This window comes from Sceloporus undulatus, chromosome 2 (assembly GCF_019175285.1).
Source record: "Sceloporus undulatus isolate JIND9_A2432 ecotype Alabama chromosome 2, SceUnd_v1.1, whole genome shotgun sequence".
NCBI classification, from domain to species: Eukaryota; Metazoa; Chordata; class Lepidosauria; order Squamata; family Phrynosomatidae; genus Sceloporus; species Sceloporus undulatus.
The window spans coordinates 290,028,675-290,045,029 of NC_056523.1; the positions used below are offsets into that span (position 1 = coordinate 290,028,675).

At 40.4% G+C, this 16,355-nt stretch overlaps 1 protein-coding gene across 3 annotated transcripts in view; it reads right to left on the reverse strand.

The window, feature by feature from the left end:
• Positions 1-16,355, reverse strand: part of ANKRD31 (ankyrin repeat domain 31) — a 75,519-nt gene that overhangs the window by 27,409 nt on the left and 31,755 nt on the right. For all 3 annotated transcript variants that reach the window (XM_042452770.1, XM_042452769.1, XM_042452771.1), the window contains 4 exons: positions 14,995-15,180; positions 12,498-12,640; positions 3,712-3,856; positions 208-275 (listed from right to left, as the gene is read on the reverse strand). In XM_042452770.1, the coding sequence (XP_042308704.1) occupies positions 208-275; positions 3,712-3,856; positions 12,498-12,640; positions 14,995-15,180 (542 nt within the window). The remainder of the gene's footprint in view (positions 1-207; positions 276-3,711; positions 3,857-12,497; positions 12,641-14,994; positions 15,181-16,355) is intronic.

A 16,355-nucleotide genomic window follows, 5' to 3' on the forward strand; every position in this document is an offset into this window, starting at 1 on the left:
ATAATAATAATAATAATAATAATAATAATAATAATAATAATAATAATAATTTCCACTTAGCAGTAAATGGATCTGATAGTATGAGTTATAAATCAATTATTATGATGTGGGCTCTGAAACATGCTTTGAAAATTCTGTGCATTTTCAGTTTCCACCAAAATAGCTTTAAACACTTAATCTATTCCAAGGTATCATTGTTAGTTTTACCTTACGTTGGCTTTGGCTTTTCTTAACTCTATTTTTGCCACTAACTGGATCTACTGCAAGTCTTTCAGCTGAAAATAAATGTGAAAGAGGAGATTTGAACCTTTTTCTTTAATGACATGTACGTGAACAACTATGCACAAATAAAGTTATACATCAGTTAAGGAAATCAAACAACCTGATGCCTTCCTGTACTAAGGCACTATGTAACTGCTCTTATATATAACTGTTATATCCAGGTACTGTATTCTTATGATGTAATATAAAATATGTGTTAATAATAATAATAATAATAATAATAACAATAATAATACATGTAATACAATAATACATGTCTAGTCTTTGAGGCTGGGTGAATACAGCATGGTTTTAGATCCTAAACAGAAATGGTACTGTGGGAAAGCCAAATGAATTTTCTCTTCAGAGCTTACATTTCAAAGTTATGCACATCACTGACTGGATGATCTCTCAGCACATTACAGACTAAGAGTGCCCCTGCCCTGTATTTCCAGAGCAGTTTAGCACTTAGAAAATATGTTCATTTTTTTTAAGTATATTAATAAAGTTATGAATGAACAGACGTGGTAGTTTAAAACATGGGCAAGCGGAATAGCATGTCCAATGCTTTAACAGAGATATTAGGCAAATCCAGCCAGAGTGAATGTAACTCAAACCCTGCCTGAAAGCATTCAATTGCTCCTCCATTTAAATTCTCTATGGACTTCATCACATGGGGAAAATCAGGGGTTTAACCAGCGTTTAACCTATGAAAACCGTGCAATTGCTGTGACCCTCTTATAACTGCCACCAAAATAGTTATGTGACAGTGGGTCCCTAATCTGAAGCAGACCCTTTTAAAAGATCTCTGTTTTAAACTACTGTGCAGTAATGATGGTAACGTGGATGTGATTCAAAACTGTAGACAAGCTTTTATGAAGATAAAATCTAAACTTTAGTAAATAAATATTTCAAACATATTTAAAATAAATGGGAACGAAAACAGGGTCTAAATGAATCGAGGTAATTTGCCCCTTTTGGTTATAGAAACGATGGAAAAAATTTGAATTATTCCTGGAACATAATCCAAATCAGAATTGCGCCAATATAATCTGTTTTATCTGCCAAGTGGGAACACCCCCTTAGTCCTTCCCACTGTAACCTCCTTGCTCAGTTGCTCATTCTCTCCACCTCCTCTCTCCTGCCCCCATATTCCCCCCTTTCCTCCATGGACATCTCCAAACTTGGAATGATAGTTCTTTGGCAGTCATTCCATGGGAAAGAAGAAGACAGGCAAGAGAATGGAGTAGAATAGATGAGTAAAGGTTGGGGGGGGAGCGAAATAGATGTAAAGTGTGTCCGGGTAAGAATATAGGAGCAGGGCTCAAAACCTGTCCTGGTTTTTGTGCAGAACCTGGGAAGGGGAGGTCTGAAAAGCCATAGAGCTGGAATACCAATCCAATTTAATGATGCATATTCTCCAAGTGAAAACCCCACTGAATTCAGTGAGTGCTTATTCCTCAGTGGATTTGGGATGGAAGTCAGTGGAACACTTACAAGGAAGACCCACACACAGACACACAGACACGTAAACTGGGCATTGTGGTACATCAAATACTGATACGTTTTATATGACATAAGCATTTGTAAACTGGCACACGTAAACTGAAATCTAGGACAGGCTATGCATGTGCTTCCTGCACTTTCCTTTTTGTAGTCCTGGTCAGTGTGAAGTGATTGCTGAGGTGAGGAAGAGAACATTTTTTTCTCCTCTCCTCTTCTCTAGTTTCTTAGAGGAAGGTACTGCTTTCCCAGCTTTGGGGATGTGGCTGAGGTCTTTGGCTGGCTTCTAGTCTGGTTGAAAATAAGCCAATAGTCTGCAACCCACTGCAATGGCCTTTCCTCTTTCTACAAATAGTGCTGTTATGTATTTGCTGCCTGACTCCCACTGCAACTGTTTCATATTGATACCCATTACAAAAAAGGATCTCTGAAGCTATGGGATTTGATAAGAAACCTCATCATGTCATACCTATGGAAGCTCAACTTAGGTATTTTGTTGAATGCAAATGCAATGTTTTGCCTGAGCATTATTTTTAGGCAATTCATTTATGAACTTTCAAAGAGATAAGAACCAAATCTGTTAGACATTAGCATACTCCTTCCGAACCTAGAGCCCTCCGAATCTGTTGGACTACAACAGGCATAGTCATCCATGATCATTCTGACTGGGAATGGTGAGCTCTGTAGTCCAACACATCTGGAAGGCTCCATGGCAGAGAAATTTATTTTAGCACGTACAGCAAAACTGTGCACATCAAAATGATATAAACAGCCGCTATTTCATGATGGGATAATTGACTGAAACACCTTCAGTAGAAGACAGAAACACCTAGTTTCAGAACTTACATGTCATGCAACATTTATCTACCAATTTTGCACCTGGGATTGTTCAGACTATCACTATAAATCTAAAGTCACATTCTTGATTTACCCCAATTGGGAGGGATGTTTAAAATTAAATAGGCATTTTTCTCCATATCTGAAGGGCTACTAGATAACAACACTTGATACTTGTTTGTCACAACACAGAGGAATAAAATTTAAAGAATGCATAGTTGTTATTGCATGCCTTCAAGTCATTTCCAACTTATGGTGACCCTAAGTGACCCTATCACAGGGTTTTCTTGGCAAGATTTGTTTGGGTGGGGCTTGCCGTTGTCTCATTTTTGGAGCTGAGAGAGTGTGACTTGCCTAAGATCACCAACTGAGTTTCCATGGCCAAGCAAGGATTGGAACACTGGTCTCCAGAATACCACACAACATTCTTACAACACTGTTATTATACTTTAAGTGCTGTGGCTGCCTCCAGTGGAATTCTGGGGTTTGTAGTTTAATGAGGCCTAAGAGCTCTCTGGCTGAGAATTCTATGCCCCTCCTTCAACTACAAATCCCAGGATTCCACAGGAGGTAGCCATAGCAGTTAAAGTGCAATGATAGTGCTATAACAGTGCAGTGCATTATTGTCCACTATACCACACTGGCTGTCAAAGGATACATTACTAGAATTTAAATACTAGGAGTGTTTAGAAAAACTAATTCTTTCAGTTATAGCTTGCAAGAGGATGTGCACTATGTACTGTACTGTACATGTCACTATGGCCTGTTACAGACTGCCAAAATAAAGCTGCTTCGGGTCTCTTTGGAGGTATGCTATTTAAATGACGCATGGGTCCTAAGAGTCCGGAGGTCACACCAAAGCCACACTCCATTCCTAAGCACTGGAGTGCAGCTTTGGTGCAGCTTCCGGATTCTTAGGATGCATGCATCATTTAAATAGCATACCTCCAAAGAGACCCGAAGCAGCTTTATTTTGGCAGTCTGTAACAGGCCTATGTCACATCAAGAACATCAAGACATAAGGACATGAAATTTCAATGTCTATATAGATGTGTCTTTTTTGTACTTCCTGTTTTGTGAATAAGAGTTAATAGGTTAACCCTTTCCTACCTGATGCTGAGCGTATACTAGATTTAGCTATATAATGTTCAAGTAGTTTCTTCATGTGCTTGTCAGTAGATTTGTCTAAAGCATTCTTTCCTCTCTCATTCTTAAACAGTGGATCAGCTCCATACCAAAGCAACAATTCTGCCACCTAGAGGTAAAGATCAGTCTGAGATGTTGATCCAACATTGTTTTCCATTTCTCTATCACAATATTCATTCTTTGCAAAACTCACATCAATACCTGTGATTGCAAAATGAATGCCCAATCCCATACTATGCATGAGTATGCATCCAAGTTATCAGTGTAATATAAACAAGTCAAGTACAGTCATATAATAAAATGTTTCACCTCATTCCTAGGTTCTCAGAGCATCACACCTTTTCAGGGCTCCAGCCATCATAGAACAAAATGTCCTACAACAGGATAAACATTAATTTGTGCATATGTCATGTATTTATTTGCAAATAAAATTTTGATAGGGTTATGTGCACAGACATACACATCAGCCTGTAACTGACGCTAATCTGAATCTAGCATTTAGGGTTTGATTACAGAGTTCTTTGTACACTCCAATGTGCACGAGAAATTCAGTCATGGAATTCCCCATTCAGTTAAATGGCAGTGACAGCTTCACATACTCAGCCTCAACGTTGAAGGGTTCAGAGACTCAATAAAGGATATTCAAAACAGTAAACATTGCTAATGAAGGAAGCCCATAGGTAGAACTGTTACACTAATTATGAATTTTCAGACTGAACATTCTAAAAATTAACATATCTAATTTTTGTTATTTATACCACCATCATATATCTGATAATGAATTTCCAGGTTATCTTCCCTGCAGAAAAGAATGGCAGATGTTTTGCTATTTTCATTGTTTTTGATCAAAGCTTTTATTTATTATTACTTACTATTTTTACAGTTCTACCACTTAATTCTGACATCTTCTGAAAGCTTGAAGTCTCTACTTGTGCCTTTTGCCCAGGCAAAAAATTCAGAAGGGCAATGATAGGGTAAAAATTATAGCTTTCTAACCCTTTTCCCAGTTAAAACTAGATTTTGGTGGAAATTCTGGAGTTGGAATGTGTTTCCCAGGAGAAAGCTTTGAGGAACATACCAACGCTTCATGGAGGTGTATCTTTAAGAGATAAGCTTAAATGGCCATAGCGATTGTCTACACAATTTAAATACTCATTCGGTTTGAGTAGAATGTCATTCCTCCACATGCAGTCAGAGGAATTTGGGCTGGGGGTGAAGACAATTAAGCATGCATAAGAATGTGCAAAAATCCACAACAATTGGCATAATACACTTATGCATAGACTAGTTCATACAGTAAATCTAAATTGTTATGTTGCAGTTCCCTTTGTTCATTCTTATGCATTTTTGGATTTTTTCCATATGTCTTTCTATATATCAGAAAGGAAGTAAAACATCAGTCTCTGAGCCTACTCAGAGATAAATCCCAATGGGTGTCAATGGACTTTCTCCCAGGAAAATGTGCCTAGGATTACAACTTCACCTGAAAGCACAGTTTAGAAAAGTTACTTTTTGAATTACAACTTAGTTTTGTTTTTGTTTTTAAACTTTTTCAAGCTCCTATTTAAAAAGAGCACAAAAAAGTGGCTGCTATTATAAGTCTTGTAAATAAATGTAGGCAAATTACATTATATTGTGATATATAAATATATATATAGCATACAGCACAAATAAGACAGTACAAAACTGGAATGGGTAATGGGATAATAAACTGTTTTAGAAATGTATACATCTGGTACCTAATGGGAAACGTGATTCTTCCATAGGAGAGGAACAGATAATGGATTTAGTCCAGTTCTATATTCTACTAATATCTAAATACATGTCTAAAATCATAACCTCCCCTAGTGCTCAAAGCCCAGGTAGGTGTGACCAGATTATTGACCAAATGCAAAGAAGCCAAAAGAAAGAATTCTGGTTGTGATGAGAAAGGAAACATTTTTTCTAAAGATCTGAAATTAAATTAAAGTCCCCAGTGTTCAAGAACAGCTTCAAGAATATAAGAACTCCCACAACTTTTTATGGAAAAACTGTGTGTGTGTGTGTGTGTCTTAAAGTTGCCTGTTAACTATAGTGATCCCAAGAATTTCATATGGTTTTCTTAGGCAAGGAATATTCAGAGGTGATTTCGCTGCTTTCTTCCTCTGAAATATAGCTTACAGTGCCTGGTATTTGTTGTCAGTCTCCCATCCAAGTACTAACCAGGGCTGACCTTGCTTAGCTTCCAAGATCAGACATGGGCCCCATTCCCACTAACTCATTTGCCCTAGGTAGATCTGGTCCGGATTCGCTGAGCCAGTACTGAATCTCCCCGGAAAGATGTTTTGTTTGTTTGTTTGTTTGTTTGTTTGTATCCCGCTCTTTTCCCAAGACTGGGACTCAGAGCGGCTTCAAAGCATTAAAAAACAGTACAATAATAATAATTTTTTTTAAAAAGTACATTGAAAGGGGTTTTTAAACTGGTCCAACATCCCAGCCTGTCCTTATAGTAATTCCCTAAACGCCTGTGTGAACAGGTAGGTCTTCACCTGGTGGCAGAAGGCCATCAAGGAGGGAGCCATTCTGATCTCCCTGGGCAGGGAGTTCCAGCGTCTAGGGGCAGCCACCGAGAAGACTCTCTCTCGTGTCCCCACCAACCGTGTTTGTGATGCTGTTGGGACAGAGTGAAGGGCTTCTCCAGAGGATCTCAGAGTCCGGGCCAGTTCATACCAGGAGAAACGGTTTGCCAAATATTGTGGACCTGAGCCATGTAGGGCTTTGTAGGTAATTACCAGCACTTTGAATTGTGACCGGAAACAAACTGGCAGCCATTGAAGCTGTTTCAACAGGGGCATTGTAAGGTCCCTGTAATCTGCTCCTGTTAACAGCCTAGCAGCAGCTCTTTGAACCAGCTGAATTTTCCGAATACTTTTCAAAGGCAGCCCCATGTAGAGCCCATTACAGTAGTCCAAAACAAGATGTAACCAAGGCATGTACCACCGTGGACAAATCTGGCTTCTCAAGGAACGGGTGCAGCTGGCATACAAGTTTTAAATATGCAAAAGCACTCCTGGTCACAGCAGAAATCTGGACCTTCAGGTTCAAAGCTGAGTTCAAGAGTACCCCCAAACTGCGAACCTGTGTCTTCAGGGGGAGTGTGACCCCATCTAACACAGGTTGGATCTCTATTCCCTGATCTGCCTTCCAACTGACCAGGAGCACCTCTGTCTTGTCTGATTTAAGTTTCAACTTGTTTGCCCTCATCCAGTCCATTACTGAAGACAGACACGGGTTTAGGAGCAGGACAGTCTCCTTGGATTGAGGTGGGAAGGAGTTGAGTGTCATCTGCATATTGATGACACCACACCCCAAGACTCCGAACAACCTCTCCCAGCGGTTTCATGTATATGTTAAACAGCATAGAGGACAACACAGAACCCTGAGGGACCCCACAGGTCAATGACCAGGGGGTCGAACAGGAGTCCCCCAGTGCCACCTTCTGAGATCGCCCCTCCAGGAAGGAACGGAGCCACTGTAGAACAGTACCTCCAAGCCCCATCCCAGAGAGGTGGTCCAGAAGGATACCATGATCGATGGTATCAAAAGCCGCTGAGAGGTCCAGGAGAACCAATAGGGACACACTCCCCCTGTCCAGTTCCCTGCGTAGGTCATCCACCAAGGCAATCAAGGCTGCCTCTGTTCCATAGCCAGGTCTGAAACGAGATTGAAATGGATCTAGATAATCTGTTTCATCCAGAAACCCCTGGAGTTGGGAAGGCACCACACATTCCAAAACCTTGCCCAGAAATGGTAGGTTAGATATTGGTCGATAGTTATTCATTATTGTGAGATCTAAGGATGCCTTTTTACAGAGGCCTCACAACAGCCTCCTTTAGGCAGGATGGAATTCTGCCTTGTTGTAGGGAGGCATTGATTACCTCCTTTACCCACTCAGCCAGTCCCCCTCTGGCCTGTTTAATAAGCCAAGAACGACAAGGGTCCAAGACACATGTGATGGTTTTTACCTCTCCAAGGATCCTGTCCACATCATCAGGCTGCACAAGTTGAAAAGTATCCATTAACACTGGACCGACAGGAGCCATGGTTACATCCCACTACCCTTTACCTTGATTGATGCAATTTGCCCCTCTGAAGTTCACATTTGCAGCACTGCTTTAAAATGGAGCCTCCTTTGTTGTCAATCAAATTCACTTCCACTTTCATCAAAGGTGACATGTTCTACAACTATTGGCCAACGGAATGGGTGCTTTCCTCCCTCCTTTTTTTAAAAAAAAAAAACCTGACAGCAGCGTTCGCATATTCTGTCAACTTGTGTGTGTATGTGCATGTATTGTGTGCCTTTGGGTCATTCAGATTCCCTCCCCTTTGCATCCTCTGCTTTCTCTCCGTTTGCCATCCCAGAATGCCATCTCTCTTTCTCTCCTCTTTGGCATCCTCTGCTTTCCCTCCGTTTGCCATCCCAGAATGCAATCTCTCCTTCTCTCCTCCTTGGCATCCTCTGCTTTTCCTCCGTTTGCCATCTCAGAATGCAATTTCTCCTTCTCTCTTCCTTGGCACCCTCTGCTTTCCCTCCGTTTGCCATCCCAGAATGCCATCTCGCCTGCTCTCCTCCTTGGCATCCTCTACTTTCCCTCCATTTGCCATCCCAGAATGCCATCCCTCCTTCTCTCCTCCTTGGCAGCCTCTGCTTTCCCTCCATTTCCCACACATATGTAGCACAAGCATTCACACATTGTATCAATTTGCCAAATTGAAAGGGAAACATATATAGCACAAGCATTTGCATATTCTATCACACACACACAAAAATAATTTTTAAAAAATGTCACTTGCAAAGTGACATGCCGTGCAGGCAGCAAGCAAACGAAAAGGAAATGTAGGACAAGCATACACATTCTATCAATATGTATCAACCTGTAGCACAAGTATTCGCATAATCTGTCAAAAATAAAAATTACAAAAAAGAAAGAGAGAGAGAAAGCCGCTTGCAAAAAGCCGGTGCGAGATGGGAGGCATGTTCCACCCACTGCCCACCCTCTGACCTAAATCCCTCCACTGAACCTGACCCGATCATGACTGGGGCCAAGTTCACATTTGCTGGCAGCAGGGAAGAAACGGGTTTTCAAAAAAAATAAAATAAAAAAACAACGAGGAAATCCGCTCTAAAGGGGATTTGCCCTTGATCTGGTGTGCAAGACCCTGATCCTGATGTGTTCAAAACCCGTGCCAATGGGAACTTCCCACTTTTAATCTAGGTTACAATTCGGTACAAAAGGTAATCTGAATGGCCCCATGATCTGGTGCCTTTAGTGTTTAGATAACCTTCCTGAAACACACAGAATATCCAATTATTCATTTATTTCTTCCTTTTTCCACTAGATGGTGCAGCAGAGGAACTCTAAAGAGAAACTAATGAACCACCCGTTTTGTCAGGCAGCTAATACTTCTGTCTGGTATGACTAAAGAAAGTGAGTGAAGGGACAGATAGGAGCTTGGAAAGGTGATAAAGCCAATTAGATAACAGTAATGGTTGCATGGAAAGTAATTTGTTAACAGTAATCATATTAAGAGAAAACTATTGAAATATCTTTTTTCAATAATAGCATGTTAGTAGCAAGTTAGTTTTACATTTTTACAAAAACAATTAAATTACTCAAAATATACACCACCATTACTACACAATTATTTTCAAAGATAACCGCTTAAAATTTCATAAAACTGCCTAATGATTTTTAAAATTGTCATTTTGGGTTTTTTTTAATGACTAAGGGGTACGAAATGGATTTTTAACAATTTTTGGTGCCTGTTTATCGAACCACTTCCTGTATTGCTACGTACTGTATATGTATTATCCTACTTGAGAGTATGTATTTTCCATGGAAGAATAACCATTCATTATGAAGCCAAGCCCACCCTCCAGTCCATCTGCCTTGGTCCAGGCCTTGGAGGTAGAGAGGAACTGCTGGACCTCATCCCCTTTCCCTCCACCACTCCCTTCTCCTTTTGTGTCATGTCTTTTTAGATTGTAAGCCTGAGGGCAGGGAACCGTCTAATTAAAAAAATTGTATGTACAGCGCTGTGTAAATTTACAGTGCTTCATATATAAAGGTTAATAATAATAATAATAATAATAATAAACTAATAAAGAACAGCAAACCTTTAGTCATCATGTTTTAAACCTGGATTAAATTATCTAGAAGAAAAGATCAGTGGGAGACACACACACACTGAAGTGTACTCACAAAGGGGAATGTCTAGGCCTCTAATGCCACATACCCTAATGCTCAGATTTTACATTGCACAGGATGCCTGTTATTTTGACCACAGCCCAACATCCCACCAGATATGCATTCTTCAGTGATATTTTGTTAGTGTCTCTAGCTCAGACCTGCACAACATAAAGTCCGGGGGGCGGCATGCAGTCCGCCAAAGGATTTCAGGTGGCCCACGAGGATGTGGAACAATTTAATGGCGCCTCTACAGCTCAGCCCAGCCTTCTCCTGAGGAGAAGGCTAGGCAATGAAGGAGGAGGATGGTCAAATGCTTGCTGAGCAAGGCTCCTCCACCATTTGGCTTTCTCTTGCGAAGGAAGACAGGTAACAGAGGAAGGAGGGTGGGCAAATACTTGCCCAACAAGGCTCCTCTGCAGCTTGGATTTCTCCTGAGGAGAAGGCCGGGTGGAGGATGGAGATGGGTGAACATTTGCAATGTTCCTCCGCTGCTTGGCTTTCTCTTGAGAAAAGGGTTGGGCAGAGGAGGAGATGGATGAAATTAATATTAATTATTATTAATTAACAATTAATTAATTAATTAATTAATATTTCATTAAAACCTATCTGCGGCCCAAAGAAGTTAACCTATGTTAATTTTGGCCCCTTCCTACTGCCAAGTTGTACAGGTCCGCTCTAACCCCTACAGGATTTTATTCCAGAAGACTTTGACGTCCATCTTCCACCTTCACTCATGTACAATCGCCCCTCCATTTTCACGGGTGATCCATTCCAGACCCCCCCCCCCCAAAAAACCCACGAAATTGCTGATATCCAAGCTCCATTGGCTTGAATGGCATCATATGCCCCATTTTGTCCCTCTCCATCTGCTGCCCATGAACAGGCAAGGGACGCGGATTCCAAGTCTATGAAAATGGAGGGGCGACTGTATTGCAAATTGCATGGTTTATCAAACACCATCAATAAAATGAAAGGCTGTTAGAAGCTTGTCTCCTTCACATTACCACTGCAAAAAATAGCCAAAAAATAGGAAAAAAATTTAGACTCTTCAGAGTCCTAATATGGTACAGCTGGCCCTCCATATACATGGATTCTTTATCCACGGATTCAACTTCCATGGCTTAAAAATAATCCATATATATATATATATATATATATATATCACCATGATTTTGCCATTTAATATAAGGGACATGGTTTTATTATGCCATGGTATTTAACAGAACTTGGAACAGCCAGGAATTTTGGTATCCACAGGGGGTCCTGGAACCAAACCCCAGTGGATACCAAGGGCCCACTGTAAATGCAGCTGAGATTTTCCTGGGCTTCCCAACCTGAAGACACCAAGGTATGTAACAAGGGGTTATGGGAGACAAACACTTTCTGGTGGGAAAGTCATCTTAGTGGTTGATGCAAAAACTGCACAAAAATGTATGGCAGCTTAATGAGTAACACATTTATCATCTTCATGGACTGAGCCCATCTGCTACAATTATTTCTGTTAATCCTCATTAATACAGAGAAACTGCTGCAGGAATTCAAGCTTTTCTTGGGGCTAGTTTACATGAAAAAAACTGTACTCCTCATTCCAATTGAATAGAATGCAATCAGACCACACACAATTCACAGAAATTAAGGCTTTTTTGTAGGTGTTCCTCCAAAAATCTCCTTCCCTCCCCAGAAAAAGGCTTCATGGCTTTTACTAGAGAATCTACAAAAATCTGCAGAAATGTGCATTATTGTACATGTGGCCCATCTGTTTGCTTCACATGAATTAAGATGGCTGTGTGTTTTTGGAAGAGGGAGGGTAAATAGCTCCATCAGGACTAATCCTGAAGGAAGGAGACTCCGCCCTCCACAACTGCCATCTGCTGGCCTGAGGGGGTGTTCGCCAGGCAAGTCCAGTTCCATCAGGACTAGCCTGGAAGAAGGAAGAGCCCTCCCTACAATCCATCTGCCTTGGTCCAGGTCTTAGAGGGAGAGAAGAACCACTGGACCTCATCCCCATTCCCTCCATCATTCCCTTCTCCTTTTGTTTCATGTCTTTTAGATTGTAAGCCTGAGGGCAGGGAACTGTCTGATTAAAAATAATATTGTAAGCCGCCCTGAGAGCCATTAGGGCTGAAGGGCGGGATATAAATACTTAAATAAATAAATAAATAAACACATTCAAACATATGTGAAGTTAAGATGATTAACTGTCTATACAAATATGTGAATATCCACAGCTATCTGTATAATAAACAGATAGCTGTGGGTTTCAAAGCACTGAAAATGAGTATATTCCTAATTTTCTTGTTCTGACTAAATGGGCTCCTCTGCCTTTGAGAGGTGCCAGGCTTATTTTTTTTGTATGGGATTGCAGATTGACATGGGAGTCATAGGAACAGACTGCAGGGATGGGAATTAGTCATCATCACTTTCAATTTAGTCAAATATTCTTAACCATTAATGAACAATATGCAGTATATACATAGAGCTATATAAAATGTGATGCGTTTCAAATACAAAAATGATTACCTTGTAGTGACCCTCTTTAACTGCATTATGTAATGGTGTTACTTTTTCACTTCCTTTACAGTTAACATCAGCTCCTGCTTTTAAAAGTTCATTTGTTGCCTCAAAAGAACCAGCTACACTACTTTTATGTAGTGGAGTCCAACCTGTAGCACAGAAAAAATTATTTACTTTCTCCAAATGGAACAGTGTCCGCCTTTGCTACAGTTTACAATAGAACTAGGCAACTGCAGTGGGTTTAAGGTAATTTCCTTAGGACTGGAGCGTGGCTTTGGCATGGCTTCCGGATTCTTCGGACACATGCATCATTTAAACAGCATACCTCCAAAGTGACCCAAAGCAGCTTTATTTTGGCCTGTCTGTATGGGCCCAATGAAGCCCTCATAAACATCATGACAGACAGTTATGCAACAGATAAAAATGTCTGTAGCATACAGCTGTTGCCATACAGGACAACACACCCTGCTCTCTCTTGAGTCACAATTGAAGGGAGTGCTGGGGTGACACAAATGTGCCTTTCTTTTTCAGAATATCCTCCACCCTGTATAATGAGCATTAAAGTCAGTTTCCACATGTATAGTTTCTCTGTTCCTGGTGAACAGCAGATAAAGCTCCCTTTTCCCACACCTTAGTGAGTTGTGACTTAAAGATGAGACTTTAAGGGAGCAGGCAGAAAGGGTGATTGCATGGCTAATAGCTTTCTTTTTCTGCTGATTCACATTGTCGATTGTATAGAATCAGGTCCTGGAAGAATATTCTCAGTTGCTCACACACAACTGCAGGCATCTACACAGTGAGTGGAAGGCATTCCCCCTTCTATCTGGCAGGACTTTAATCCCCTGCCCAGTATGGTGAGGCACTGAAAGTTACTGCTATCACTTTCCTTTGCATTTCTTATCCACTTCCTTTGACTGCTGGGCAAATGAATTTTTCCCCTACTAGATAAGCCTTGAACCCTCATCAAAGGCCTCAGTGCTCCCTAAAGGCAACCTTCCATTGTAACTTATGGACTCTCCTTTCTTCACTTTGAGTGTTGTGTTCCAGAATGGTGGGAAACAGGAGAGGATCTGAAGCCTTTCCTGGATGGACATAAAGAGATTTTGAGTACCGTGATTGTTGCTGGATCTGCTACTAAAGCTGATAAGAGACACTGTGGCATAGTTATATGTCTGTTGCATGTAGTGGGTATGCCCTTCTCATCACAGGTTTATTAACTGCATTTGTATTTAGATGGCATGTGTTTGGGGTACATTATGCCATCTTCTGTGCTATTTCTTTTCCCTATCCCTCCCAGGCTGAGCAAGTATAGGATACAATTGATATTTCAGTAGTGTGCTCAAAGTCTCTCTTCCAACCACCCCCACCGGGTACTGTAATTGCTGTATAAAGCTGCTTGGTTCATTATGCTGGTGAAAGATTGCTTGTGAAACAGTTTATCAGATTTGGGCCAAGAAATACCTGTATAAAAGTAAGCAGTGCAGCTGTCATTAAATTTGACAGAGCATGTTTTAACTTTTCACAAGTTGTGACAGTTCCACTTATTCCAAAACTAAAACTACAAGTAAGAGAATATTTTCTCTGTGATCATTTAAGTTGTATTTTAACCCCCTTTTTTAAAAACTCAGATCCAAAAATAAACACAAATCCAGTTCTAAACACAATAGCATAGTGTATTTTTGAAGCTTAAGCTGTACAAAGTATCTTGTTCCAATTTGATAACATTTGCTTGTTCAGGATTTTATTACACAAGGCAGGTAAATCACATTAATATAAAGAAAACAGTGGTTTTGGCTGGGGGTTATCACATGACATCATCCCTCTTCTGTTGTTTTCCCACTTGGAGACTATTTGGAAAGTGTATCTTTTTATTAGTACAAAAGCCCATTAATGACCTGCTTTCCATCTACTATATTGTCACCATTCTCAGTTTGCTCACCGTCCCCCAATCTCATAGCCCCAGAGTCTCTCTCTCTCTCTCTCTTTCACACACACAGACACGCACACCTGAAAATATATAATGGGAAAACATTTGTTTCATTAACCCACAGACTCTTTCTTGCTGTTTTCTTCTAGCTTCAGAGTTAACTAATCGCTAGCAGATGAAAGAAAAAAGCCCTTTTAAAACTGTTTAAAACTTTTTTTGTTTATATATCTGAAGGAACGGGCATCTGTATTTGTGTGTGTGTGTGTGTGTGTGTGTGTGTGTGTGTGTGTGTGTGTACATATGTGCCAGGGGGCAGGGATCTTGTTTTGGAGAAGGTACTGGGTGGTACTGGGTGCACAATCCCAAATGCTTGTGATAAAGTTTTAGGGCGAATGAAGGTCACAATCCCACAATGACCCAATAGAAAAGAAAGCCCAGTGTTTTTGGAAATAGCGCTATTTTAGTGGGAGAAGAGTCCCATGTAATAAAACCCTTATTGTGTGTGTGCATGTGTATGACTGTCAGTCTGTGTGTTTTTAGCCTACTATACAAAGCTACACTGAAGACTATGCTTACCTGCATGGTCCTGAATATTCACATCTCCACCAGCTTTTATCACTGCACATATGCTATCTCTGTCATCTTCCATAGCTGCTCTGTGCAATAAGGTCTGACCAAATATATCTCTTCTGTTGATACTTGATGGTGAAAAGCAATTATATGAGGCATCATTGGGAAACTTCATAGAAGCCATTTGCTTGTCTGGGTAAGAAATATACACAAAAGAAAGAAACTCTATAAAACAAAAAAGTAGATCTGATATTTTTGTTTAAATTAGCTGAATCAATGCAATAACCTTCCTATGAATCATGATTTAATGCATTATTATTGCAGAAATATATCTAGACAGGTGTCAACCAGTTTTGTATGGGTTAACACTCCCCTTGAAAAACTGTGTATGCAGCTTGATAGTACTCCTAGATACGTCTCTCCAAATGTCATCCCAGACAGACTTATTTCAGCTGACACACCAAGTACATCCCTTCCTAGAACTGGAAGAACTAAAGGTACTGCATGCGCTGGAAACCTCAAGGCTGGAGTTTTGCAATGCACTTGCTACCTTTGTACCAAGTTTGAAAAATTAAATTAGTTTAAAATACAGCAGCCAGATTGATTGCTGGTACATCTAGGAGTGAGCATATCACACCAATATTAAAATCACTCCACTCGCTGCCAATTAGTTTCCATGCAAAGTACATAGTGTTGGTTATTACCTTTAAAAACCTACATGGTTTGGATCCAGGTTACTTACAGGATTTTCTCCTTCCATATAATCCACCCCAAACACTCAGGGCCTCTAGGGGATATCTATTTTAACTGGCGAGAACTAGACTGGCAACTGTCATCCAGAGGAATTTTTCATTTGCCTCCCCTAGACTGTGGAATGACCTGCTGGGAGAGATTTGACAGCTAAATATGCTGTCTGAATTTAAAAGACTCTTAATGACCTACTGTATATACTTGACTATAAGTTGAGCTCATGTATAAGTTGAGGGCAGGTTTGGGGGCCAAAATTATGGATTTTGATATGAGCTGTGGATAAGTCAAGGGTAAAATTTAGGGCTATGTAACAAAGGATGTAAAGGATGAAGCAAAGGAAAACAATGCCAAAGAACTTACAAAATTCCAGGAGGCATAACTGTTTGCGCTCATATTAAAAGCTTGATTGATGACAGAATAGAGGGAAGTCAGTGCTTCCGGGACAGATTACTCTCTTGCTTTTCACCAGGGGATGGTTCACACACACACACACACACACACACGAGTTAAAGTACAATAGTTACATTGACCTGTGGATAGGTCCACTCAGGTTTGAGGTGGTCACTATTTTGACTAAAATTTCTAGACTTATACATGAGTATATACACTATCTCTTC